The sequence below is a fragment of the Maylandia zebra genome, linkage group LG7 (genome assembly GCF_041146795.1).
Source record: "Maylandia zebra isolate NMK-2024a linkage group LG7, Mzebra_GT3a, whole genome shotgun sequence".
Classification (NCBI taxonomy): Eukaryota; Metazoa; Chordata; class Actinopteri; order Cichliformes; family Cichlidae; genus Maylandia; species Maylandia zebra.
The window spans coordinates 28,511,665-28,539,399 of record NC_135173.1 but is presented as its reverse complement, the minus strand read 5'-3'; the positions used below and the strand labels follow the sequence as shown (position 1 = coordinate 28,539,399).

Below are 27,735 nucleotides of genomic sequence, written 5' to 3'. Positions count from 1 at the left end.
TCAGTTTTTGAGAGCAGGGCTACAGGCAGTGTAAATTAGCCTTTATACATGCAGAAGCTGAATTTGTGGAATTAACCCCAAGTGAACAGTCCAAGATGATGGCAGTGAACATCAAACATTAGAAAAACTGTAAAATCTTTAATCCGTGCAGCCAGTGTTGCAGCAGTCGGGTTGTAAAGTGCAAAAAAAGTACTGTATTGTATTGGTAACGATACATGAATGGCTCAACCGTCCTTAGACAAAAAAAGTTTTTCCTTGTGTTTCTGACTTTACTATAAGAATGCACTCAACTCTGGAGTAATGACATTCCCAATATCCATCATTTCAGGTAACTAGAAAACGGCTTGGAAATCCAATACATATTTCACTCAATGGCGTCCAAATACATTTCGAACTTTTATGTTTTTATTCTGGATTTTTGTGTGTCATTCTTTCTCCATTAAAATGAAACTACCATAAACATTTGAGAGTGTTCATTTCTTTATAAGTGAGTAAACTTTACAAATTCAGCAGGGCATCAGATAATTTTTCCCTCACTCTAAAAGAGAAAAGCAGTAACATCTCTAGATTTGTTTAACTAGAAGAACCAGATTTTTTTTGTTTTTCCATTTGTTGAACTATGTAGTGTCACCCATCAGTTTCATAGACTATACAAATACTGGACAGACTGCCATGTGAGTTTAAACAAATGATCATGAATCCTAATGGCTGGTGACCATAGATTCATCCTGAGACTATGAGCCCCTAAATACACTTAAACGTTCTCTCACCTGCGTCTTGCATCTCTTGGTAGTTGTTTTGTGACTATTTGAAGTCTCTTTCGGGTGATGTTATTTGTGGTTGTTTGCTCAATCATCAAAGTGATTATTTTCTTTTGCGCACTCTTTGCAAATTCAGGAAGAATTTATTAAAAAATTTTGTTTTCATTGAACTCCATACTAACCCTAAAAAGTCATACATGATTACCTATGCAAACAGCACTTAAATGTTAAATGGACTGGTACTTATATAGCTCTTTTCTACTCAATATGAGCACTCAAAGGACTTTCTACCACAAGTCTTTTTCACCCAATCACACATTCACACCACTTTTATCTAGTGCTTCTAGATGCATCAGGGGCAACTTGGGGTTGAGTGTCTCGTCCACGGATACTTTGACATGTGGACTGGAGGAGCCAGGGCTCAATCTACCAACCAAATTGGTCGACACCTGCTCTCCTACCTGAACCACAGCGACCTGGCTCTTAAGTTTTAAGGCTCTTAAACAATCTAACAAATATTTAAGTTATATAATTAAATTTTTATTCTGCTTAAAGCTTTGTTGCCCAGGACTTATGAGCTAAAGTTAAATATATGTATCTCTGAACATTTAAATATGTACTTCAAAGGTTGTTTAATCAAATAAAATCAGAAGCTGCACTTCCAGCTAGTTTTTAGGACCACTACTTTAAATCTTATGAGCTTTTACTCATGTGTTTTATTTGAGCTCCTATAATGTTATGTGATTCAATGACTAACACTGTTATTTAAACATTGTCTCATTAGATTGCTTACAATCATTGACAGATATTGACATGTTTCTATGGTGCCAGATTGTTTGTATGGTAATTTCTAATATCAGAAAGATGATTCAGATTTTTTCTAGCAACATTTGTAGTTGCTGAGATTTGGCTTTGTGGGCTAGAGTAGCTCTGAAGGTAGTCTGTATATATGCAATATCCATGCATAGTTAATTAAGATAATTTTTGCAAATAAAATGCATTAATATTCAATATCTCTGTTTAACTATTGGTAACTTTCTGTGGCGTGAAAAATCCCACGTGTCCCTATCAATCCATAGAATTATTCATATTGTGATATGGCCAAAAGAAGGAGAAGCTTGCTGTATTAGTGGATGCAGCTTAGAAAAGAAATAACCCACCATGCAAAGAAGATATATTGGTAATCCAGTTGGTGGTATATAAGACCAGGCTTACATGCACATAGTGAATATTAAATTCATAGAATGGATGGACAGGAGGCATTATTCAATGAAGATGTCTTCAGTGGGACAGGAGTAGCCGACGTGCTCCTTGTAATACTGCTGGAATGCCCTCCTGTTGGGAAAAATAGCACAAAAGATTCCATAACCAAGCAGACCAGGTCACTGGAAATGGTTGATTTACAAGCTACAAGCCAGACTGACTTGTTCTAATGGTCCAGCCAGTGTTATGGCAAAATGTGACCCTATTGTACTTATTTTGTGTACATAAACAAAAATTGTTTTAAAATCAGCTTTAAACCTAATATATTTCAACAGAAGAGTGTTTATGTGTGTGAATGTGCTGCTGAGAATCCTCAAAGGGAACTCATCGAGAAAAAAGCTCTTTGAATGACATGGCAGCTGTTATATTTGAACCCAAAACACGATCCTTTTATAAACCTTTTATTGTCTAATGTTTTTATTTCCTGAACCTAACCAAGTAGTCAAGGCCCGCAGCTTTCTGCATTTAACACAGTTCTGTTGTAGAAATCATTTCGCAGGCCAATTCATGAAAATCGTGCCAGTGAAGACCATTCCCATCAGCCACTAACGCAAGTTAAAACTCTACATGGCAAAGAAATAACGAGACATAAAAGGAATCCAGAAATGCTGCTGTATAGGTATTAATTGGGTATTTAAAATCTCACATCTAGCATGAAAACATTTAGCTTTTAAAACTACAACTGGCCTCCTGGGCTTCCAGCACTTTTGTTGTTGATAAGGTTGTAATGTAACATTGGAAAATATTCCACTGTTCTTTTAATAAAAAAATGTAATTATATTTTTTCTTATTTATCTTTTACACAGCCTAACATCTTTTTTGGAAACAGGTTATATCTCCATGTTGTTTTGTTAAGGATGAAAACAAAACTGTAGCTAATAAAAGCCTCCCAACATCAGCCTTGTTACTTACTGGACACCATAGTGACCATAGTGAATTGTACTTAACCTCGGTGATGTGTTTTTCCCCCCATAAAACAATTAAAAAGACACTACTTTCTCAGAGCTTTCATCTGTCAGAGTTTGAAACCCTGATAGAAATCGTAACACACTATAAACTAGTGTCTACAGAAGTAATAATCCCTCTGCAGCATGTCCATAGATAGGACAGTCATATGCATTGAATCTTAAATATAATTGAATTAAATGCAGAGCAGAACACAGTAGAGTAGGACTTACCCGACAGATTCTGCTAAAGGATGTAAAGTTGTTTGTGACATCAGGACATGACAAGCAAAGCGCTGCTGGTCAGGGTGCTTGGTGATGAAGCCAAAGTACCTGCAGTGCAAATAAAACAATTATTTCCAAAGGTTCAATTGAGCCTGTTGCAGGATGAAAAACAACAGAGCAAGCAGCACACAGGAAAGATTCATGTTCATAAAAGTTAACTAATCTCTCACGAGGTGAGGGAATTGTAATACAAGCCATCTAAAGCATTTGACTCACCTGCTGTATTTTGGATGACAACCACAGAATGAAATATTTTTCAACTGGAAGAAATGGAAGCACTGGTCCCCCTGATAACAACAAAGACAAAGAGCCATGTAAACATGTAATTCTGGAATATTACTCTAAATTAACATCATAGTTAGAAACTTTTGTTAAGCTAGAATTTAAATTAATTCATTACAGTGAATAACATTAGAAAATGTTGTTAAATGGTAACTTACAACTGGAGAAATCAACTACCAGTAGATCTATTGGAACTAAAGTCCCATAGCAAAGTCACCCGGTAGCAGTCAACAATTATATTTAAGATAACTTTATGAGTACATCACTAAGAGTTGATTATCTTCTACCTAGAGGGGCTATGATGCCACTGACAGTTGTTTGCCCACTCCGGGTCAGGGATGAGTTCCTGCCCCAAGTGGAGGAGTTCAAGTATCTCAGGGTCTTGTTCGCGAGTGAAGCGAGAAGGGAGCAGGAGATCAACAGACGGATTGGTGCTGCACCGGTCCGTCGTGCTGAAGAGAGAGCAGAGCGTAAAAGCGAAGCTCTCAATTTACCGGTCGAGCTACGTCCCTACCCTCAACTATGGTCACGAGCTGTGGGTAGTGACCGAAAGAACGAGATCGCGGATACAAGCGGCAAAAATGAGCTTGGCCTCTCCCTTAGGGATAGGGTAAGAAGTTCAGCCATCTGGGAGGGGCTCAGAGTAGAGCCGCTGCTCCTCCACATCGAAAGGAGCCAGCTGAGGTGGTTCGGGCATCTGACAAGGATGCCTCCTGGGCGAGGTGTTCCTGGCAGGTCCCACTGGGAGGAGGCCCTGGGGCAGACCCCGGACACGCTGGAGAGATTATATCTCTTGGCTGGCCTGGGAACGCCTGAGGGTGACCCGGGGGCACCGTGACCCGGCCCGGATAAAGCGGAAGAAGATGGATGGATGGATAGTGAATATAACTTCTTAAATTTGAACTTATGCAGGACTTTTCTAACTAAGAATGCAACCACATTCAGCCATTAATACATTGCTTCTATCTGTGCCTTCATTCTGAGCAATTTGAGGATTTGTAGCTTGCCTAATGACACTTTGACAAATGGGCTGGAGGCCTCTGATTAGAAGATGACAAGCTTTAAATCATGAACCATGTGAATATGTTAGGTTATGTTAGGTTGTAAGTACACAAGAAAATGCAATATTTAATATTGGGTTTGTTGTATTTAGAAATTAAACCCATCTCAATGTATTCAATTGACATAGTATCACAGTGTGACCACAATAAGGACCCACCCACAGGGTGTTGCACGTTGAGAGGTGTTTTATTGATAAGGGTTTTTGACAAACTTTGTTCGCGCAGCTTTTTAACTGCCTTTTCCTGAAATAGGAAATATTTCAGCATCCTCCTGAAATAGGGAAGGAATGACCCTGTAATGGAGAACAGCTGTGTGGGTCAACCTCTGACACACCACACCCTGAACTCACTGCTCCACCCCTCCTATGCTAAGCCACAAACCACACACAGAAAACAGAAACAGCATATAAATGTGGATGAAAACAGTTTCTTTTCTGAAGACTAAAACAACAGAAAAAAATATTTTCAATAAAAATTAATAAAAAATAAATAAATAAATAAAGATGGGAATTTTAAAAATTAAAATGGCATATGTGAAATGGTGAACAAAAAATCCCAGGAGGAAAATCCATCCTTGTTTTAATTATTTATTCAAGTAGAGATATGAGACCTACGGAGCCCCTCTGATGACATGGTCCAAAAACTAAATAAATCGTGGCCACAAAATACTACTTCGTGCCCTTGAAATAGTATAACGTGCCCACGAATTACGCATTTGTGGCAATGAAATAGATAACGTGCGCACACCATATTGATACAATTCCTGGACAGCTGCGTAGACACATAAGCATAAGAGTAGGCTAAACCTATACACCATGGACAGAGACAGTATGATTGACTTTTATTTTAGGCTGGGAATGAGCTACAAATGCATTTTGAAAAGCCTGGCAATGCAAGGAACCATTATTACGGAGAGACATTTAAACAGGATATTAAGATAAGATAAGATAAGAAAAGATAAGATAAGATAAGATAAGATAAGATAAGATAAGATAAGATAAGAAAAGATAAGATAAGATAACCTTTATTAGTCCCACACGTGGGAAATTTGTTTTGTCACAGCAGGAAGTGGACAATGCAAAAGTTATGTAGCAAATATTATTATTGAGAGCCCAGTTGCTTTACAGATGTAAGTACGACCTGGATGCCGGGATAGATTTTATTGTCAACCAACTGCAAGGGTCTGGGAAGGATCACGGTTATCGGTCAAGTGTTTCGTGCCCACAAATTAGCATTTCGTGGGCACGTTATACCTATTTCGTGCCCACGAAGTAGTATTTTGTGGCCACAAATAAGTATTTCGTGGGCACGTTATACCCATTTCGTGCCCATGAAGTAGTATTTTGTGGCCACAATTTATTTATTTTTTGGACCATGTCATCAGAGGGGCTCCGTAGAGACCAAATATTAGGATGGAAAATGGAAATACATATAAAGCAAAATGGGAAACGTGAATAGAAAATGCTAAATTAAAGCTGCTGAATAGAAAATGTATAAGAAGAAATACTTTGAGGATCTTCTTAATCCTTGTTCCCAGACTCTTATTTTACGAAAGGCATGTAGAGGAGTCTGGTAGAGGCCAGAGGAGTGGATGAGATTCACCCTGAGTTCCTAAAAACCCTGGATGCTGTAGAGATGTTTTGCTTGACAAGCCTCTGCAATGTTCATTCAAGATGTGGGGTTGTGCCTCTGGATTGGAAGACTGGGTTCATAATTCCCATCATCAAGACGGGGGACTGACACGTCTATTCCAACTATAGGATTACACCACTCAGCCTCTTTAGGAAGGTCTAAGCTTTCCTGTCTTCCTCCCCTCGACCCCAACAGGTCATGGCAGATGGCTCCCTTCCCTGAGCCTGGATCTGCTGGAGGTTTCTTCCCACTGTTGCCAAGTGCTTGTTTATAAGGGGCTGTCTGATTGTTGGGGTTGTCTCTTTATTATTGTAGGATTTTTACCTTAAAATGTAAAGGAACTTTTAATGAATACTGTTGTGATTTGCTAATAAAAAAAACTGAAATTTATTGAATGAGAGGTCCGTTAGTCAAACCTTGGATTCTGGAGAAATAATGCGGATTTCCTTCTCATCATGAAACGCTGCACCAATTCTTTAGCCGTTCAAGGGTGTTCAAGAGCATGTTGGAAAAAAAGTAGAGGCGGCTGCTCGACTTGACTGAGATGGATGCCTTCCTTAAACCACGATCCAAAGCAGGCGAGATTAAGTCACGTACGGTGTCGCGAGATTTAACATTGGTATATTATTGTTTATTATTATTGTTTATTGTACATATTAAACACTATTTGTTTTAATGGTTTTAGCACCATTTTAACAGTAGTCTAATATTCAAATGTGCTCTCTGTTCAAACAAATACTACTTTATTGTAAAATACATACATTTTAAAAATTCCTTCTATAAATCAGAGTTCCATTTTCATTCTGTGAGTAAAGAAAAGTGTGAAGAGAGAGAATAGTGCTGTACCCTGTGAGCGGAGTGGCACCGATCCTGGACACTCATCTTCACCCCTTTCACACTGACTTCCAGCGCACAGGCTGATGGAGGCTGACCCGCTGACCGCCTGTTGTATGCTACCTGTAACACAAACACACAGTTAGTTAGTAATCATGCCAGGCGAGATTTGCTTTGAGTCTAACAGGACTAATCCCGCATGAATCAAGTATGAAAGTGGCATCGGGAAAATGTTCTTTAACCATCTCTTCAAAAGCTTTTTTCAGAATCAAAATCTTTATTGTCATTATGCCAAAAGCACAATAGAATTATATGCAACCCCATTCAATTTAACTTTTATTTTCTGTACAAAAAAAGAAAGAAAGAGAAACTGTGATAAACAAATAAAAAGTATCAAACAGTATACAGTACTGTGCAAAGGTTTTAGGCAGGTGAGAAAAAAATGCTGTAAACAAAGAATGCTTTCAAAAATGGAAGTGTTAACCATTTATTTTCATCAATCAACAAAATGCAGCAAATGAACAAAAGAGAAATCTTAATCACATCAATATTTGGTGTGACCACCCTTTGCCTTTAAAATAGCATCAGTTTTTCAGGTTCCCAAACATCTCGGGGAACTAACCACAGATCTTCTGTGGATGTAGGCATCCTCACATCTTCCTGTCTCTTCATGTACAACACTCAATGATGTTGAGATTAGGGCTCTGTGGGGGCCATACCATCACTCCCAGTACTTCTTGTTCTTTGTTACGCTGAAGCTAGTTCTTAATGACTTTGGCTGTATGTTTGGGGTCATTGTCCTGCTGCAGAATGGGGCCAGTAAACAATCATTTATATTTCTGAAAGCATTTTTTGTTTACAGCATTTTTTCACACCTTCCGAAAACTTTTGCACAGTACTGTGAACACACTGACTGAAACTGGACTAAACTTTCAATATATTGAATGAAAGTCAGTAATGAAGACATAATTCTATGGAAAATGCACGTAATGCTGCCCAATGCTCTGTGGGGCTTGGAGGTGCTGCTGCTGTGAGCCCCGGTGTGAATGGACCCAGGGCCCCTGCCCTTGGTGGATTCAGGGGGACGGGCGTGCCCATGGAGGTCAGCGGGGGAGCTGCCCCTAGCCAATCCTTTCATTCCCATGCCCAGTTGCCTCCCCCCTTCCGCTCCATCACACCACCACACATGCAGGGCCTTGAGGTACAGGTGCGTCACTGAGGTGCAGGGGAGGCATTCCTCCTCCGTCCCCTCCTGGCCACCTGTGCCTCAATTTTATTCCACAACTTAGACACTCAAATTATTTACATTGTCACGACACATACGTATAGGCCCTTGGCACTCTGTTTATTCAACCTCACCTCTCAATTTTATGTAGACATTGAGGGTTCTCGGGAGGGGCCGTGCTGACACAAGCTGCTATCTGGTTGTTGACACCATGCCCCTCCCAAGTTTTAAATGAAATTTAGAACAGCACATACCAACACCACATATGAGCTCTCTGGGCAAAACCTGGTCTTGTTAGGAGAGCTGCTCCATCCAAAGTTGGACGGAGCAGCTCTCATTTCTAGTAATGTATTAACCCCCCCCCCCCCAAAAAAAAAAAAATCATGACTGTCCTGAGTTGGAACCAGGAAGCAAAGTTACAGTCTTACACGCCTATCTGCAGTTTTTTTCCTCCTTTTATTCACTCGAGGCCCCGTTCCCTTAGAAACTGTGTCTCCCAAACCACTAAAAAACCAACCAAAAAGTGAGTAAAAAACAATTTAAACATAATAAAACAACGAAAGAACAATATAGTATCCACAACTGCACCATAGAGTAAAGCAGTCAAAAATGGATTATTAAACATTAGGTCTCTTTAACAGGTCCCTGTTACTTCATGAATTAATAACTGATCAACACACTGATTTACTCTGACTTACAGAAACCTGGTTACAGCAGGATGATGTTAGTTGAAATGGATCATTTAACATTTACATTTAACAGTGTTTCCTGAAAACTCTCTTTTGTTGGATCATTTCCTAATAACATTTAACTTACAACAATACCACTGTAACTCCTTTAAAAAAAAGCCTCAAATCAGAAGTATTTGACTCCCTTGTATTACTTTCAAATGCGCAAGTTCTGCCATTAATTAATGCTTCAATCTTAAATAGGATTAACCCATCTCTATTAATCGTCTATGTACCACAGGCCTTCAAGCTGCCAGTCGTTAAACTGTTACTTAAAAAGTCATAATTTGACATTGGTTCTAAATTCAGATAAAACTGAAGTTATTATTGTATATTATTGTACTCAGCTCTAAAAATCTTAGAAATATGGTGTCTAACCAGATTCTTACTCTGGATAACATTACCTTGGCCTCCAGTAACACTGTGAGGAACCTTGGAGTCATTTTTGACCAGGATATGTCCTTCAAAGCACATATTAAACAAATATGTAGGACTGCTTTCTTCCATTCCAAATCCAGAATTGAATTTAAAATCTTTCTCATCACATACAAGGTCTTTAATAATCAGGCCCCATCTTATCGGAAAGACCTCATAGTACTGCATCACCCACTTTGCTCTCAGACTGCAGCCCTACTTGTGGTTTCTTGGGTATTTAAAAGTAGAACTGGAGGCAAAGCCTTCGGTTTTCAGTCCCCTCCTTTGGCGAAACAGCTCCCAGTTTGGATTTGGGAGACAGACACTATCTCTACTTTTAAGATTAGGCTTAAAACTTCCCTTTTCTATATCAGTGTGAAGAGCTGCCTTTATCTCATTTGTTTTTTATTTAAAAAAAAATATTTTATCTGATTCTTGGGGGATTTTGATAATTTATGTTAATGAATTTGTTTAGTCCATACTTCAGCTGTGAGCTTTAATTTAACAGTTACTTTTTGTACCTTCTGCATTGCAGCACACAGCACATCTTTGCCTGTGTAGATGGGAACCGGAACGGAACCCAGATATTGCACCAGGAACTTCTCAATCCAACCATCTTTTTGAACTGCAAGAAGAAAGAAGAAAACATGCTTTTAATCATCGTTGCAGCTGATGAAATTCTCTTTACACAATCCAGTGTGCTGCAACGCACCTTGCTCAATTTCTTTGGGCACCCTGACAGCATAGAAGGCGGGAAAAATGCCTATAGCCCCAGTCCTCATGTTGTAACCCTGACACCACAGGTCCTTAGACTGGTTCAACATTAAGATAGGGTCATCTGCTTCAAGGTCCAGCTCATCTGCATGACGAGGAACAAACCTAAAACCATAGAGAGAAAAAGTACAGGATTTCAGATTCATGTGACTCTTTGCACATGGCACAGTTAATTTGTGTAAGTTCATGTGTGCTGACCTGTAGACAGCTCTGTGACTCTGTTGCCTCTCCACTCCATCCAGAACACAGGAGAACACACCAAACGAGCCAGCACCTGAACAACACATCACTGGCATTATACTCACAATCAGCTACTTAAAGTTTGTATATTTGCCATCCTCAACATCTAATGGGAAACAAGGAAAGAAAAGAAAAGCAACGAATCAAAATAAAACAAACAAACAAAAAAAAAAGCATCCACTGACATTTATTTAGAAAAGCTTCATTTTTTATGTAAAATTATGGCTGCCCTGCATCATTTTCTAATAATGTAGTATTGGAAGGCTTAAATTAAACCAAAATACTTGTCAATACTGCAGCAATACTGCAGCATATCATTGCTCTTGCTGCTCCAGTCTTTCTGATGGGTTAAAGACCTTCCCCTAAAGTAACTACTTGTCTTCTGGAGTCTCCTTCTTACTATTCTGGGAAACACAGCAAATCTTTTGGCAATGGCACGTATTGATGTGTGTGAAAAAAAGTTTGGAAATACACACCTGTGGCACTGTTCTGGCTGTCGTTCTTGGCAAACAGGTTGAGGAACTTTCTGCTTATGGGAGCACAAGCTCTTCCACCATTCGACTCTTCTTCCTCTGACGTTGTGGATGATGTTACCTTGGACAGCTTGCAGGATCTTGGCATGACTTCCCTGCTCCTCTTCACCTCCTCCTCCCTCCTCTTCTTCACGTCTTCCTCATTTCTTCTTTTTTCCGCCACTTCCCTCCTCTCTTGGAGCAGTAGAAAAGACAGGTTATACTGAGAGCAGAGAGGAACGAGCAGGTGGTGTAGGTTTGATTTCAACTTCGCCAGTATTCTCTCTTTTTAAATTGTCATAATTTAATCTGGTCAGTGGTGTTACACAAGGTTTTGTACTAAGTTATCTACTTGTTTCTGTAATTCAATAAGAGCATGGCATGCTTTCAATGTTTGTTGATATTCAGAAGATACTTATCTCTGCTCAAAAGTCTTTGCTATTAAAATCGGACATAGGTGCAGTGATTTACTGAAGTGTGTGCAAAAGGTAAAAGAGAGTTTGTATAATTATAACAAGCTTTCAAGTCCGTATTTGATATGACCATCTTTATTCATCAACACAATCTTAACGCTCTTAAGCAAAATCTTCAGAAATAGTTTTCTAGACTTTCCAAAACCCTGTGGACCCACCAGCCCAGGTTCAGTACACACACCTCCTCTTAATCTATCAGATCCGCTGGAGGAATACCGTGACCTACAAGAAATGTTTAGCAAAGACAAGGCTCTATGTCTGCCCCCGCACAGACCCTATGACTGTGCCATCGTCACACATTAAACTCATCAGTTTACCTGCCTCAAACAGTAAGACAGTCATCCTTTCAATTCCTTGCCCTCTGAACTGTCCACCTGAGATGGCCAAACTGCTTGTTGCCCATGTTTTCACGTTACCCGGGATCACAGTACAAGTCGTGGCTGACAAGGGGCGTCAGTTCATCTCCCAAGTCTGGGAGACTTATTGTACCCCTGAGGTACGAGCAATGTTTAAGTTCTGGTTTTCATCCTCAGACAAATTGATAGAGAGAGACTCAACCAGACTCAACCAGCAACTCGAGCCCCAAGACCACCATCTGCTGCAACCAGGTCATCAGCAGCAGCGGCAGTATTTAAGCTCAGACCTTTACTTTCTGCCAGATCACCAGCTACCGTATGGTGGCATATTGGTCTTCCTGTTTTCCTCCCTATATTTTTTTAAAAGGGAAAAAGTGTTTTAATCCCGGAAGAAATGGGAGTTGCTATTACTCATATATATATATAATGTTATGTGAGATTGTAGGCCTTAGATATACCTTACTACACTTTGTAGCCATAAAATATGCTTATTTCTTTTCTAAAAACAGAAATGTGCAAGGGGCATGTTAAAAATTAGCAGAAGTATTTACCTTTCTTTTTTGCTTCCTCATTTTTCTTCTTCTCCTCCACATACTGTGGGTCTTCATCCTCATTGGCTGACTGATAGACCGTTTCTGCATCACTGTCATCATTGTGCTCGTTGTAACCATTCAAGCAGTACTTGAGGTTCACCAGCTCCAGTTGAGCATGTTCATCCACCACCAGAGTATATTTAACAGAGTCATAATTTAACCCTGTTAAAGTTTCACGGATTGGTACAGTCTGATTAGCCACAGAGGCCATGATATTGTCATCCTTTTCTTTCTTGGGTTCTACCCCTGTTTCAGTGGTACAGTCCGTTTTGCTGTTACCTGTGGGACAGCACGTTAGATCATTCTGTAAGTTTAGGCATGGAGTTGGAACTCCCTCCCCCTCTTCTTCACTGATGTCAGGGTTAGTTCGGTAGGTCAGAGAGGGATGCAGAGGCCCTGATGGGGGTCCTTCTGTGTCTGAGCTAAGGGACATCCTGTTGGACCCTCCCTCACTGCTGGACCGGGAGAGGACAGAGGGGTTGTCCTGGGTCCTGTCATGGTTCTGGTCTAAGAATACAAAACACGGAGCATCATTGTCAAATGTTTCCAGTTTGTAAAATTTTAGATAACACAGATGAACTTCACACATATGGTTATACTCTAAGATCGTTTTATTTTGCAATATTCTTTATAGCTGATATCAAGGGAATTCTAACAATTGGTTAACAAAGGTTCCAGAATACGTTTGCAGGTTTAGGTAATAGAATTTACAATAGTCCCACAGTATACTTGGGTATTTATCAAATCCCAGGGGAATAATTTTCAAACATCAAATATTGTAGTGCACTGCACAAACACGGGGAATTATTTATAGATAGCCCATTTATATCTCTACCTGTAGCTATAAATGGAACATTTGCCTGAGCTCAGTGAGATATGAATGGTGAAAGCTGGCAACTGCTAATACTAAAACAATTCTAATTAGTAAAGTGGGGGTTCAGTCTAATTAATACAGGTGAACCAACCAATGTAAATAAAATTGTGTGGACTATTTGCCTTTAGAAATTTCTAGGAAGCTTTTGAAATGTAGGCTAGCAGGTTGATATTAGCATTCTGGTGCCGCCTCGCACAACACAACTATAGGCTTCCTGTTCACTGCAACAGTTATTAAACCTGCAAATATTTTCTGTGCTCTAAAGTAGTTTTTTATGCAGGGTGAGTTTTTTCAGAATTTTTTTATAGGGGTGACCATTGGGGGCTACATAAGAAACAAAAATAGAGAGGGAAAAAAAAGGAGAAATTTCTAGGAAACTACATTTCTAGTACTGCGCTGGACCTCAGTAGAGCCTATGCTGTACTATAGATTGCATCACAACTATACTTAACTTTATTAAAAGGTGCATTTGTAGGGTTTAAGGGTATACCATGACTATAACATATATTTAATGCAAGATTTTAAATCAAGCGTAACCCTGGATCTCTGATTTTCTTTTAATAGCTTTGGCTCAAAAGCAATATCAGGCACAGAAATCCTTCATTAGTCGACTCTAGTAATGTATTTTTAATTACTTAATATTTTTTAATTGATTTCAGAAATATAAGTAGCTCATTTCAAATGTAATGACTTAAAGAAATTTAAAAAAGATATCTATCTCAACACAGACGTCTCTCTGACTTTAGTTTTCAATGCTAATAATAACATTCCTCCTGATAGTGATGGTCCGTTAAGAGATTTTCTCACTCTCATTTCCAGGCATGTTTCTCTCTTTCTTTCTTTCTGTCACTTTTCTTTTTCTGTTCCTCCAACTTCTTCTCCTTTTACCAACCTGGTCTTCACCCCCTGTCCAATATCCACGCAGACATTAAGGTCAATAATAAAATAAAATCAATGTAAAAATTAATAAAAAGAGGAGCCTGCAGAGAGCATAATGTGTTTCACAGACGAAACCATGATCCTGTTTGCTAAAACTGCCAAACAGGAAATGATTATTAAAAAAAATTGGTGTGAACCTTGGTTCAATACCTTGGTGTGTTGTCTCCAGGTTTCTCTGTACTATGGGTGTGCGCGGCACCACCATAGCAGGCAGATAGACTTCCTTATTAGACAGAGTTTTATTCGACTTTAAGACGCTTCCTCTGTTGCCTCCTTTAGTGCCTCCTTTTCCTCTCCCATCAGCTGCTCGGCCTTTCAGTCCGTTTTCTTCCCTTGGCCTCTGATGTCCATTCTTGTCTTTTGCTTTTGACTCTTCACACGGTCGTCCTCCTCTTCTATCTATCACTCCATCTTTTCCTCTGAGGTCGCCCAGGCCCCTGTCTCTCATCACTGTTGCTCCTTTTCCTCCCCCTCTTCCTCCTCCACTACCTGCTCTCCTCTGGTTCCTTAGTGTGCGAGAAGACTGTGTATGCATAGCTCCAGGCATTGATTGTTCCCGTGGTCGAGCTCGTGTGTCTGAGCCAGTGGCAGCAGCCTGACCATTGGCTCTGCTGTTGGATACATTGGCTGTTGGAGGTTTGGGTGCTGGCCGGCGCTGAGTGCTGTGCTGGACTTTGTCCTCAGCTTTTGGTTGGACATCTAGTGGAGCGAGATCCCCTTAATACATACACACAAACAACAAAAGCAGCAGATTATGTATTAGGCAATCAGATATACGGTATACAGAGGGATATTCAAAGTAGCCTATGGTAAGCTGTTAATCCTGTTACAGCAACAGCAGAAGAAAAAAACACACATGATGTTTTCCTGACTGAAGGAGTTGTTGTTCTGTTACGTCATCATTGCTTGCCACACAAATAATTCCACTGTTACATTAGACAAAAGGATGACAGCCGCGGATTCCAAAGAAAAACAAGAAAAAAAAGAACTCAGGAAAACAGAGACTTTAACAGTGCATGAACAGACTTATTATGCCATTAGTTGCTTACTGGTATGCTTGATCTGCAGCTTGAGTCTGACCTTACACAAAATGTTACCTTAACTATCAGTTTTCTACTTTTACTATTTTTTAAAGCTTTTAGACTTCTATATTTAGTGCAAAGCTTTGTACATATTGTAATAATAAAATAAAATTAGTATATAAGAATATATAATTTAGTCCAATTTTTAATTCTAATTGTACTTAGCTTGACTTTGCCCCTAAACAGGAAAATGTGTACAGTCAGGGGTTAAAGTGTGATCTAGCAGGTGGGGGAGCCCTAAAATCAGTTGTAGTGACTCAGTGGGGGGGGGGGGAAATCACAGGTGAAGTCACAATAACTGCTATTGAGAGCTCCAATAGATCTTTGTGTGCAGGCTGTGATCAGTTGATTTGGGCGACTGGCACTCTGAGGTTCCCTGCTCTTTGTAGATTTGCACAACTGAATTCAACAAGATCTAAGCAGGTGTTCCACGAGTTGTCCTGGCTGATTTCTATCCTCTGCACTGACAGTACACTGTTGATGCTGTCTTTTTTCTAGATCTAAGCATCATTAGCTAAGAGTCATATTCATCTCTGCTAATCTTGATCTAGCAGACCACGAGCACCACAGCCACTGTGCACCAGTCACACACTGTTGTTTACTTCAAATCCATGACAGACTAACCCGTTTATCCTGCACTAACCTGCAATGTATTTTCTTGCAGTCTTTAAATAACACAGTTAGTCTGCCTTAGTTTGTTTAGCAACATGTTTCACCATATGAAAAACAGTGTCACATGTACAGACCCAATATTTGATTTAAACACATGATTACATGCAAGCTTTAAATTTACAGTTTATCAAATCTGGGGATAGTGTCTGGCAGCCTAGGGTGATGTGGGGGAGGGCTATGGTCTGAATCAAACCTGATGAATATGTCTTTGTAGGTTCTCACTCATCCAGGTCATGGTAATCTAAGGAGCTTGGAAAGAAAAGCAACTGGACTTCTTTAATTTTCTTGAAGATGGTTCATCTCTCATCCTAGAAGCTTCTTCAGCCCAGGTATTAAAACCCTAGTGGGATCTGTCCCTTAGCAGGGTCGCTGACCTACTGTTGATCATGAGCCTCTTTGCATGAGCCAAGGTGAGAAAAAGGGTGTTAGTCATTATATGCAGAGGTTTCAGGTGAAACCATTGTGAGACCTTACCACACCCATTGAGATCACCTAACTCAAAATGTTAGTCGGCGATCAGGTGCCTGGGAAGGGATCTCAAAGCTGCATTGTAGGTGGCTGATAGTTGGTTTCATAAACCACCTCCTCTGTTCAAAGATGGCTGTTCACACTGGACATAGATGGCTTCTTTCACTCCTCTTTCAAACCATCTGTCTCTGTCCAAAATGTCAGCATTGGCATCTGTCTCTGATAAACCTGCTATATAAGGGATGACAATGTTGAAGCGCTACCTCGACAGGACAAGACTCAACTTTACATCTCCATCTAAAGGATAAAGGTCACTCTTTTGAGAATGCCAGTCACTTTTCTTTCAAAGCTTCTTTGATAACCTGTTGAAATAATAATCTGTTCACTCCTTACTGCCATTGTCCTGTGTAGTACCCCCATTATTTCTATGACCTAAAACTTTCTTCAGCCCTGTCCAGATCTCCCTATTGTTGTTTTGCTCCAGTTGCTGTTCCAGTTTCCTCCTGTAGCTGTTCTTGTCCTGCCTAATTTGCATTTTAGTTCCTTTTGGATTCGCTCGAGATTGTCTTTGTCCCCTGAGCTAAAAGGCATCTTCTTCTCATTTAGCAAGGCTTGTAGCTCAGGGGTCACCTATGGTTTATTGTTGGAAACCCCCCATATTTTCTTGGAGGGTACTGTGCTCTCCACACAGAAACTGATGTAATCTGTGATGCGCTGCGTCAGACCATCAGTGTCTTCCCCATGTGGACTGCAGAGTACATCCCAGTCTGTGGTCTCGAAGCAGCCCCTCAGCCTTTCACAGGCCTCCTCCAACTAGATTTTCACAGACATCAGTGGTTGATTAATCACATGCTAACGGCCAGCTGCTCAATCTCTGGAATTCTCTGTATTAACTGTAAAAAGACAAACTAAGCACGAAACCACCCACAGTCTGCTTCCTGGGTTCGAATTAGATAGCGAATTAGAAAAAAAAGAAATAAAATAAAGTTTGCTGACCTATGCCCTGCCCTAAACCTAGAAATAGCCAAATGAAAGTAAAATATTGCAGTCACCCACTAGTTGTAAAAAGCTATCTGCCCCACGAACTCTATATTAGTTACGGTTTAAGATTTGTATATGAGAGCACTGTGTGATTTATCCTGCTCTGTTCTAAATCATCAAATACACTATTTTGCATTATACTGTAATAATCTGAGGGATCTTAAGAACTACTATAAGTTTGTATTTTGAACCTGTGTTGAGTTTTCGTACCTGTGATATGTGGGGAGGAAGAGTGGGAGTCTTTCCAGCTGGCCTTGCCTAAAGAATTGTTGTTGATGGAGTCCTGAAAAGAAAGTATGAAACAGAGCAGCAATAAGAATAAGACCAACTGATAGGTTTGTAGCTTGAACCCATCCGCTGGAACGTTGAAGGCAATATAATTACACTGCAAAGCAAGACACAAGTAGGCAAGCTTCTTCATGTTTCTCGTGCACGGGAGAGAACCGGACAGGCACCGTTCCTTCGCTTGACCCCAGTTGCTCTCGTCCGTTCTCCCGTACCACTGTTCTTTTATTGAGGTTACATGAATATGCATAAGTTCATTAACATATGACGTCTACATACACACAAAGAGTACCTTGCCTGTGTGTGTGTGTGTGTGTGTGTGTGTGTGTGTGTGTGTGTGTGTGTGTGTGTGTGTGTGTGTGTGGACTGCTGATCAAAGGGTCAAACATCCTTGGTCAGGAAGAGGGTAGCCTCCCCCTCACCCTAGATGGTTCATCCTAGATAACACGGTGAGGAAGTCCTGCAGTTCATCTAAACAAAGAGCACTTAGACTAGAACAGACGTAACTACGTTAATCCTACCATAAAACAATAAGACACGGTATGACCTCTCATGCTCCCAAAGTGCTGTCTAATACACACAAAGTTTGCAGACTATCAAGGATCAAAACCTCTACCAATCTACAACTAATTACAAAACTCTAAGCATATATAAGTAAATATTTCTAAGTATAAATGACAATCAACAATACAAATCTAACACCAACAACAACAAATGACTGGATTACTAACACAAAAAGTGTGAAATCTTATTTCTATCACATTAGGTACATAACTAGGCCCAAAGTCTCTAATGACAGCAATGCCAGGAAGAGGTAGGAGGACTGATGAGGAAGTGTGTGGCATCATCACGAAAAGGTATGCCAATCCCTCACTGACCAGCCCTCTAAATGACCTCACACTCAAAGGTGCTTCGGATCTGGTCCAGAGGACAGAGCAATGCCAGGTCACCTTGAGAGGGTAATCAGGGTAACCTCTGATCCACACTCCTAACTTGTCTTTATTTTTTATAATATACACCAGAGGTCACCAACAGGTGGACCTGTATTCAGACCCATATGGAGCTGGAGCCACAGCCAAAACAGAAGGTTATTATTTAAAAGCTGACGTGAAGCTTCAATTTTAACTGGTCGTCAATGAATGGTCTAAGTGGACGTGAGTTAAGCAATCCCACAAGACATCACTGAGCTAATCAAGTCTGTGCATTCCAGGCAGTACGCACTGCAAATAACACAGTGGAGTCCCTGGATCAGAGGTCACCAACAGGCAGACTGTGGTCTGGGTCTGGGCAAATGTCACATATGGACTTGGATCTAGAGCCAAAAAGTGAAGGTTATGATTTAAAACCTGACGAGGCGCATCTATTTTAACTGGTGGTGCTTTTGTAGTCTTTATGGTAGGGGTTTAGTGGATAAGGGAATGCACAGACCAACTGGATGTGAGTTAAGCAAGCCCTCAAGACACCACTAAGCCAATCAATGCAGACAGATGATAGGCAAGTTACACATGAAAAAATGGTAGAAAAGTAAAAGAAAGATAGTGATACATGTAGAAAAAAGGGAGAGATACAGATGACTCCACCAGAGATAGCTGAGAAAAAGACAGGTAAGATGGAGAAAGTGAGAATAAAATAAGGAAAAAATTGTTTAAAAACTCTTTTTTTTAAAAAAAGAAGTGGAAAGCAAAAATGCATGAGTAAGTGCTGGGCCTTTCCAGATGCATTTGGTTTATCTCCAAGCAGACGTGGCCCTGAAAGAACAGATTCTTCCACTTCCTGGCCTCAAATGGTCCCTGGGACAGATTTCTTAGGTCTGATCTTGACATTGTTTGGGTCCACACACAACTGTGAGGCCCAATGAACAAAATCAAAACTAAATAATGTTCAAGGATCAACAATGAGCACCTCTATATGTCTATGAAAATGACCGTGACTCAATTTAAACCCAGGTACAAAATCCTGGCAGTACAAGATACAACTACTAAATTTTCAAACTGAACAAAAAAGTAGGGGGGTTCAACATAAGAGGGGAAAAAAGTGAGACCTCGATGACTTGGAAACATGAAGATGAGAAAGAGGATTAACAGATTTTCTGACAAAGGGCTGAATAAGACGGAGACAATATATATACTGAAAGGTGACAAGGGAAGTGGAAACGCATGAGAACACAGCAGAAATAAATTAGACATGACATGACAGGGGAGGCAAAACCAAACACACTGAACACAGGACGAGAAACTGTCAAAAATAAGACAGGAAACACATTGAGAAACAAACGAAAACACAGGGAAGAAACAGACATGTGAACAAGACAGACTCAGGCGACAAAACACAGCGACATGACTAAGAAACACAGAGGACGAGGGCAAAGGCACAAAGGGTGCCTAATAGACAACCAGAAAGTACAATAAACTCAGAGAGATGAAAAGGACTAACCTCAAGTGTAAATTGTATGAAACTTAAATCATTACAATATAAAGAAAGAATTAAATTCTAAATAAACTGAAAAGGCTGGGACAAAGACCCAGAACCCTGACATTTGCACATGTAATATATTCTGTCCATAGAGAATCTATATCATTCATATTTAATATAGTTGGGACAAGAGGTGTTTTTTATTCTTGTGCATTTGTTGTGCAGAATATACTCAGAGAATGTTCTCAGCACATTAATAACAAAACAGCACAAAACGGCTTTAGAGACTCAAGATTTTGCTGTTTCAAAGATTTTGCTGTTTCAGACTGAGGAACTTACAAACCTACACTGGAAACCCTTTATCAATAACAAATACAAAGTCTAGTGAAGAATATACTTTAAGGACATTGTACCAGACTACAATATACATTATATAATGTTATTTTCATGTATAGCATTGAAATACACTACCCTGTCAGTGAGGTACCAAACAAAAAGAGATACAAAACAACCACAATCATGTAAGATAATGACAGACACTGAAAATAACTCCCAAAATAGAAAAAAATGACCATGGATATTAAAAGACAACCACAGACACTCAATAACCACTAAGTGACACAAAGTGACACAAATGACCCTAACATTAACAATGTTAATCCATAACATTTTCTGTCTTTGTCATCATGTCACCTCCTGATGACGCAAACAGAACCACATCATCTGCAAAGAGCAGAGAGACACTTCTGACTAAGGGCGTCCACCCAGACATCCCCTCCTCTGTCATGATTTGATAACCTGCAGAATACTGCAGATGAACAAACATAGAATCATGTATGCAAACATGTATGGACGTTCCTTTCTACAGCTATGTGCAAACATGCAGTAATGGAAAGGAGAATGTGTATTTGGCAGCTCAAATGTTTATGTTTTGTTTTTGATCAATAGCATCGATCTACAGCAGAGATATAGAAAAAATATAACGGGATCCAGTTAGAGAAAATTTCTTGAAGCAAAGGTCTGGAAAATCATAACATGTAGAAACTGCACCATCAAATATTTCTACATTTTGCAGGCCAAGCAAAGTGTGGCTCTGTCAGTGGCTGATGCAAAAACTGGTTGTGGGAGGAGTTCAGTGAGACCATGGAAAAATAGTTTTGGTCAGCCTCAAAGCAATTCTGGCAAACCATCAGGTGACTGGAGGAGGAAGCAGTGCTCCACTCACACTGCACACAGCCGTAGTGGGACTCTGCTGACCTCAACTGAGACTATAGTCAGGCAGTGGAAGGAACAGCTTCCCAGATCTCTTAAATCCCTCAGTCACATCTTCTATGATAGAGGCAAACTCTGGGGGTGAGAGGAATGACTGTTCTACCACTAGCTGTTAGGTCACTCATTTACTTAGACAACTGCTCAGCTGCAGGGCCCCTAGAGTAGATGAGATTCGCAGAGCGTTCTTGGAGTTCCTGGATATTGTAGGGCTGTCCTGGCTGACACATCTCTGCAACATTGTGTGGAGGTCTGGGGAAGTGCCTCTGGACTGGCAGACTGGGATGGTGGTTCTTTGTGGTTCACTGGGAAATTTTATAGTGGTGTGAAAACAATGTTTGCCCCTTTTCCTGATTTCCCATTTTTTTTGTATGTTTGTCACATTTAAATGTTTCAGATCATGAAAGAAATTTTAAATATTAGACAAAAATGACACAAGTAAACACAAAATGTATTTTTAAAATGAAGGTGTTTGTGATTAAGGGGTAAAAAAATCCAAACCTACATGGCTTTGTGTGAAAAAGGGATTGCCCCCTAAACGTAATAACTGGTTGGACAACCCTTAGTGGCAACAACTGCAATCAAGCATTTGCAAAAACTAGCAATCAGTCTTTTACCGGACTGTGGAGGAATTTTAACCCATGTGTCTTTGCAGAATTGTTGTAATTCAGCCACACCGGAGGGTTTTCGAGTATGAACTTGCCTATTTAAGGTCATCCCACAGCATCTCAATCGGATTCAGGTCAGAACTTTGGCTAGGCAACTCCAAAGTCTTCATTTTGTTTGTCTTAAGCCATTCAGAGTTTGACTTTCTGGTGTGTTTTGGATCATTGTCCTGCTGCAGGACCCAAGTGCGCTTCAGCTTGAGGCCAAGAACAGATGGCCGGACATTCTTCTTCAGGATGTTTTGGCAGACAGCAGAATTCCTGGTTCCATTTACCACAGCAGGTCTTCCAGGTCATGAGGCAGCAAAACAGCCCCAGACCATCACACTACCACCATATTTTACTGTTGGTATCATGTTCCTTTTCTGAAATGCTATGTTATTTGTATGGCAGATGTAATGGGACACACACCTTCCAAAACATTTTTCACACATATAGGTTTGGATTTTTTTTCCCCTTAATAGCGAAGACCTTCATTTAGAAACTGCATTTTTTGTTTGCTTGTGTTGTCTTTGTCTAATATTTAAATTTGTTTAATGCTCCAAAACATTTGAGTGTGACAAACACACACAAAAATTGGAAATCGGGAAGGGGGGCAAACACTTTGTCACAGCACTCTAGGCAAGGGTACTATAGAGGAGGGTCCTTTTTTTTAGTTGAACCTTAGATTCAGGATGAACAATGCAGTTTTCATCCTGGTCGTGGAGCACTGGACGAGGCAATTCAGTCCCTGTATAATCATAACGAGAGGTTTGGTCCTAATGCTGGCAGCATGTTGAACTTCTTTCAGATGGCTGTTGGACTCCACCAGGGCTGCCCTTTTCACTAATTCTTTTTACAGTTTTTATATACAGAATTTCTAGAACTTGTCTTGCCTGTCCTACCCCTTCATACCACCATTCACTGAGCGTAACTCCAGATTGCAACAGAGTTCAGTTCCTCTCAGCAAGACTGGTTCCAGAGCTTATGCCATGCATTGAGGTAAATCCTATTTTATCTAGTCCATCTCCTCAACGTCAGGCACTAGCTGGGGCTTCTTTTCCACCAAAGAGCTGATGTTTCATGTACCAAGAGCTAGTTTTAGTAGTCAGGAATTGGACTGCCAGGGCCTCCATTTTTGACTGCTGACATACTCACTGGCACTGGACACTTATGGCACATTCTGTGGGTGGTGAGCCCACAGGAGATGTAAAAAATAATGTAAAATGTAAAAATGTATTAGTTGAACACACAAAAACCATACTAGTTAAATGTTAGGTGGTTTTAGATTGATTTAGCTTTTAACTGTTTTATTTTACAATTTGAAACCTTACAAATAGACAAGCTGTCTGAAAGTTAGTGTTTACAAGCAAAATATACTTATCTATAGTTTAATAACTTCTGAAAGCATGCAATTTAAAGGCAACATAAGCACATAAGAATTACTTTATACCAATTTATTAAATACTTTCCACCAGACCATTTCAGATTTACCTGAGAAGGTAAAGGTATGTTTTTCAAAAGGAATTGTGTAAAATCTCAGGTCACTACTGTAAAGAGTTTGCTCAGAAAAACAGAAGGAGAGTGAGAAAGCAGCCCCTGTAAATTTACTTGATTGTACATGACATTAAATATGTATAATTTAAATAACCTATATGAATGTGTTGACTCATAAGTAACTCAACAAAGCTAAGGAAGATGCAATGACAGAAAGAAGGGATAACACTGAAGGGGTGTTAGCTACCATCCTATAGACTAGATTATTCTGGTGTAATTTTAATCAAATGTCCAGAAGTTAGTTAAGGTATTCGAGGTTGGCAAGGCAGTGCAGTATACCTATATTAAGTATATATTTAATAGGATGGTAAAAAACAACAACAAAAAAACTGCTTTTCCAAGTGTCCTTGAGCAAATCCCCCAGCTAACCCAACCCCTAGCCGTTCAGCTGCCATGATACAGACTGATTTATCAGGACCGCCTCTCTAAATAAAAGCATGTGTGGAGAATTTGTGAAAAAAACAATAACAATCAATAAACAGGAATCTACAGCATTTGACTATGTGCCAGCACACGCATAAACACAAAATATACACAGATACACAACAAGCCACTGCTGTCTCATCCTCAGGACTGGATCCTCCCCGGAAATGCACAGAAATACGGTTATTCAGCTGGATGCTCAGATGTCTCATTCCAAATACACAATCCAACCATGACACACACTTTCCACAGCACCCCACAGCTCCTTTTAAAAACAGGCCTCCTACCTGGGTGCCGGCTTGTGGCAGCTGTGGGAACAGGGCCAAGGTAGTTGGTCTCTTTGGTCGATATTTGTCCATGACAGCATAGACGGATCCCCCCTTGACAAATGACAGCTTCCTTTCTCCCTCCCTCCCCCTCCTCTTCTCTTTTATTAAGCCAATGTTCGCACTGCTGCTCAGACAGACCCCCCACCCCCACCCCCCCACCCCACCCTCCAACCACCTCTACCTCCCTCTCTTTCCGTTATTTTCCTTTTGTCTTCTCAGCATCGATCAGCGCTGAGCTCAGCCTCAGGGCACATCTCTTTCAGTCCTTTCTTGCGTTATCATTCGGCATCCACAGCGTCAGACTACCATAATCATCATCATCATCATCACCACAGTTATCTTCCTGATGATGTGGAAATGGAGACGAGAGGAGACAGAAGGAGAAAGAGAAGTGGGTGGTGTTGGGTAGTGATGGAGTGAATGAGGGCTGAAAGAGGAGGAGGAAAAGAACAGAGATGCAGGGAGGAGGGGGAGTTCTGTACCAGCCAATCAGGGAAAAGCATGACATCATCAACTGATCTGCCTGTGGTGCTTTCTGATTTGAGGCTAATAAACATTGTGATGTTGTGGGCATGCATATGTGCTTGTGACCCAGTAAAATAAGATTAGACAGTAATATGAAAATTCAAACAAAGGAAATAGCCCAGTGAGCAAACCAGACAGTCGGCCTACAACACAGCTGAAGAAAAGATCAGCCAGTAAACTGAGAACCAGTTAGTGAAACACACAGATTTTAAAAATAAATAAATAAATAAAACAACAGTCCACAAATCAGTTAGTTATTCAGTGAACATCACGAACAAGCCTTTTCACATGATTCACAGTAGTCAGTGACTAAAACCAAGGCCAGAGGAGGGAGCATGTAAATAACAGTATACAGATCATTAATTTCATTATAAAACACTTGGAAAGTCATCTCCATAACTACTTTTTGGTGATTTTACCATAATCCACATCAACCCCATATACTGATCCAAAAAAACTGACAGATGAATGTTAATCCTTAGACAAATAAGTTTTATTTACCATTTTGCCCAATCATGTACTGTTGGCTGAAGCAAAGGAAAAGAAGAGGGAAAAGCATGTTAGGAGGCAGCAAGAGAGAAGGGGTGTGAGATTGTGGATGTGAGAGTAGGGACTCTAAATGTAGACGCAAGGTAGATATACTGTGTGTGCAGAAGACCAGTTGAAAGAAAAGCAAGGCTGGAAACATTGGAGGTGGATTCAACTGTTCTATGAAGAGAACAGCCGGCGAGCACTGAGGGTCATGTTTTTTGACTTTTCTAGTGCTCTCAATACCATCAGGCCGACCCTCCTGGGTGATAAGTTAGCAGCGATGCAGGTGGATGCTTCTCTGGTGTCCTGGATTGTTGATTACCTGACAGGAAGACCACAATATGTACGTCTCCCACAGTGTGTGTCTGACAAGGTAATTAGCAACACAGGGGCACCACAGGGGACTGTCCTCTCCCCCTTCCTCTTCACCCTCTACACCACAGACTTCAGCCACTGCACAGAGACCTGCCATCTTCAGAAGTTTTCTGATGACTCTGCGGTGGTTGGATGCATCAGCAGGGATGATGAGACAGAGTACCGGGCTGTGGTCGACTCCTTTGTCACGTGGTGTGAGCAGAATCATCTGCAGCTCAACGTGGCAAAGACCAAGGAACTGATCGTGGACTTCAAGAAGACCAGGAAACACTTGACCCCTGTTTCAATCCAGGGGGTCAATGTTGGAGTACACATCGACAATAAACTGGACTGGGCTAAAAACACCACAGCACTTTACAGGAAGGGCCAGAGTCGTCTCTGTTTTTTGAGGCGACTGAGGTCCTTCAACATCTGCCAGAAAATGCTCAGGATTTTCTACGAGTCTGTTGTGGCCAGTGCGATCCTCTATGCTGTTGCATGCTGGGGGAGCAGGCTGAAGGTCGCAGATGCCAACAGACTTAATAAACTAATCCGTAAGGCCGGTAATGTTGTGGGGATGGAGCTGGACTCCCTCAAAGTGGTGTCGGAGAGGCGGATGCTGTCCAAGATAAAGACAATGTTGGATAACACCTCCCACCCACTCCATGACATGCTGGTCAGTCACAGGAGCATGTTCCACTTAACACACTGTTTACTGCTACAACTACACGTGTTTCTTTTCCAGCTATTTATTTATATATATATATATATATATATATATATATATATATATATATATATATATATATATATATAGTACTATTCTTAGTTAGCGTATTGTCTGTCTTGTTAATGTTTGTTTATAATGGAGCACTGTAACAAAAAAATTATTTCCCCCAGGGATCAATAAAGTATTCTGATTCTGATTCTGAAAAGGAGTAGGGGTATTCTTGAAAAAGAAGTATCTAAATAGTGTTGTGTCTGACAGGATCATGAATTTGAAGCTGGAAAAGAGATATTGTTAATTGTTATCAATAAGTATGCCTAACAGATTGGATGTCAGATATGAAAAAGGAATTCTGGAGTAAGCTGGATGAAGTGGTAGATTGTGTCCCCTGGGGTGATTGGGGTTAACATGTAGGTGAAGGAAACCGAGTGGTATGGTGTTAAAGCTGAGATGAACACATACTTCAAACAGATGGGGAAACAGAATATAAGAGTGGAGGAAGGAGCACACAGGTGAACTACATCAAATGCTGATGGTGCAAAAGAAACAGGAGGCTGTAAGGTGGTGGCAGGGAAGAATATGACTAGGCAGCAATGAATGGTTGAAGATGAAGAGGGACGAATGTTGCACAGAATTCCAGAAGTTGAGCCAGATTCTCAGTGGTAAGGAAGTATTACCAGATGACTGGGAAAATATAGCTGTAGTGCTGAGGGAAAGTGCCAAGAAGGTGTTTGGTGCATGTTCGGGATGAGAAAAAGAGGACAAGGAGATTTGGTTCATGTTCAGGTTATTTTATTTGCACCTGTTCTGCAGGCACGAGTCATGCATCCTTACATGCACACTCTCAATACAGACACAACACACAACAAATAAACATAGTACAAAGTACTAAAAACAAGAACTAATAATAATTTTCAGCATCATGTAACCCACAAAGTAACAAAGCTATAATTTGTTGAGTGATGGCTAGTGAAAAAAGCTGATTTTAAAAACTGTGTTCTTTTACATTCACTATGCAAGGAGTCTGAACTGCCCAACCTCCAAAAAATGAAACCAGCCAATCAGCCAATCACTCCTTTTCATATGGACCAACACACAGAATGAAGTGCGAGAGAGATCAGAGTGGAAATGATCAGTTTGTTGCAACGCATCACGGTCAACACTTGGCCACCTCGTTCAGTGAGTTCCCGTGCTAGCTTACCTCGTGTTTGTAAAACACCAAGGAG

The 27,735-nt window shown here is 40.4% G+C and overlaps 1 protein-coding gene across 1 annotated transcript; it reads right to left on the bottom strand.

Annotated features, from left to right (window-relative positions):
• Nucleotides 1-1,475: 1,475 nt before the first annotated feature.
• Nucleotides 1,476-24,493, bottom strand: mapk8ip1a (mitogen-activated protein kinase 8 interacting protein 1a). Its single transcript, XM_004556203.5, has 12 exons — nt 24,331-24,493; nt 17,664-17,736; nt 14,341-14,907; nt 12,336-12,884; nt 10,920-11,150; nt 10,402-10,477; nt 10,142-10,308; nt 9,951-10,054; nt 7,075-7,185; nt 3,470-3,540; nt 3,203-3,301; nt 1,476-2,096 (listed from the first exon to the last, which is right to left on the bottom strand). The coding sequence occupies exons 1-12, from the start codon at nt 24,400-24,402 to the stop codon at nt 2,024-2,026; spliced, it is 2,193 nt and encodes a 730-aa protein (XP_004556260.3). The 5' UTR covers nt 24,403-24,493; the 3' UTR covers nt 1,476-2,023.
• Nucleotides 24,494-27,735: the final 3,242 nt, after the last annotated feature.

Bases quoted from the DNA above. Each gene is read 5' to 3' on its own strand.
- mapk8ip1a (XM_004556203.5), bottom strand. From the start codon at position 24,402: ATGGACAAATATCGACCAAAGAGACCAACTACCTTGGCCCTGTTCCCA. The intron at 12,885-14,340 runs GTATTGAACCAA...TTGTATTCTTAG, and splicing joins CCTGGAGACAACACACCAAG to ACCAGAACCATGACAGGACC. The intron at 11,151-12,335 runs GTAAATACTTCT...TACTGCTCCAAG, and splicing joins TGAGGAAGCAAAAAAGAAAG to AGAGGAGGGAAGTGGCGGAA.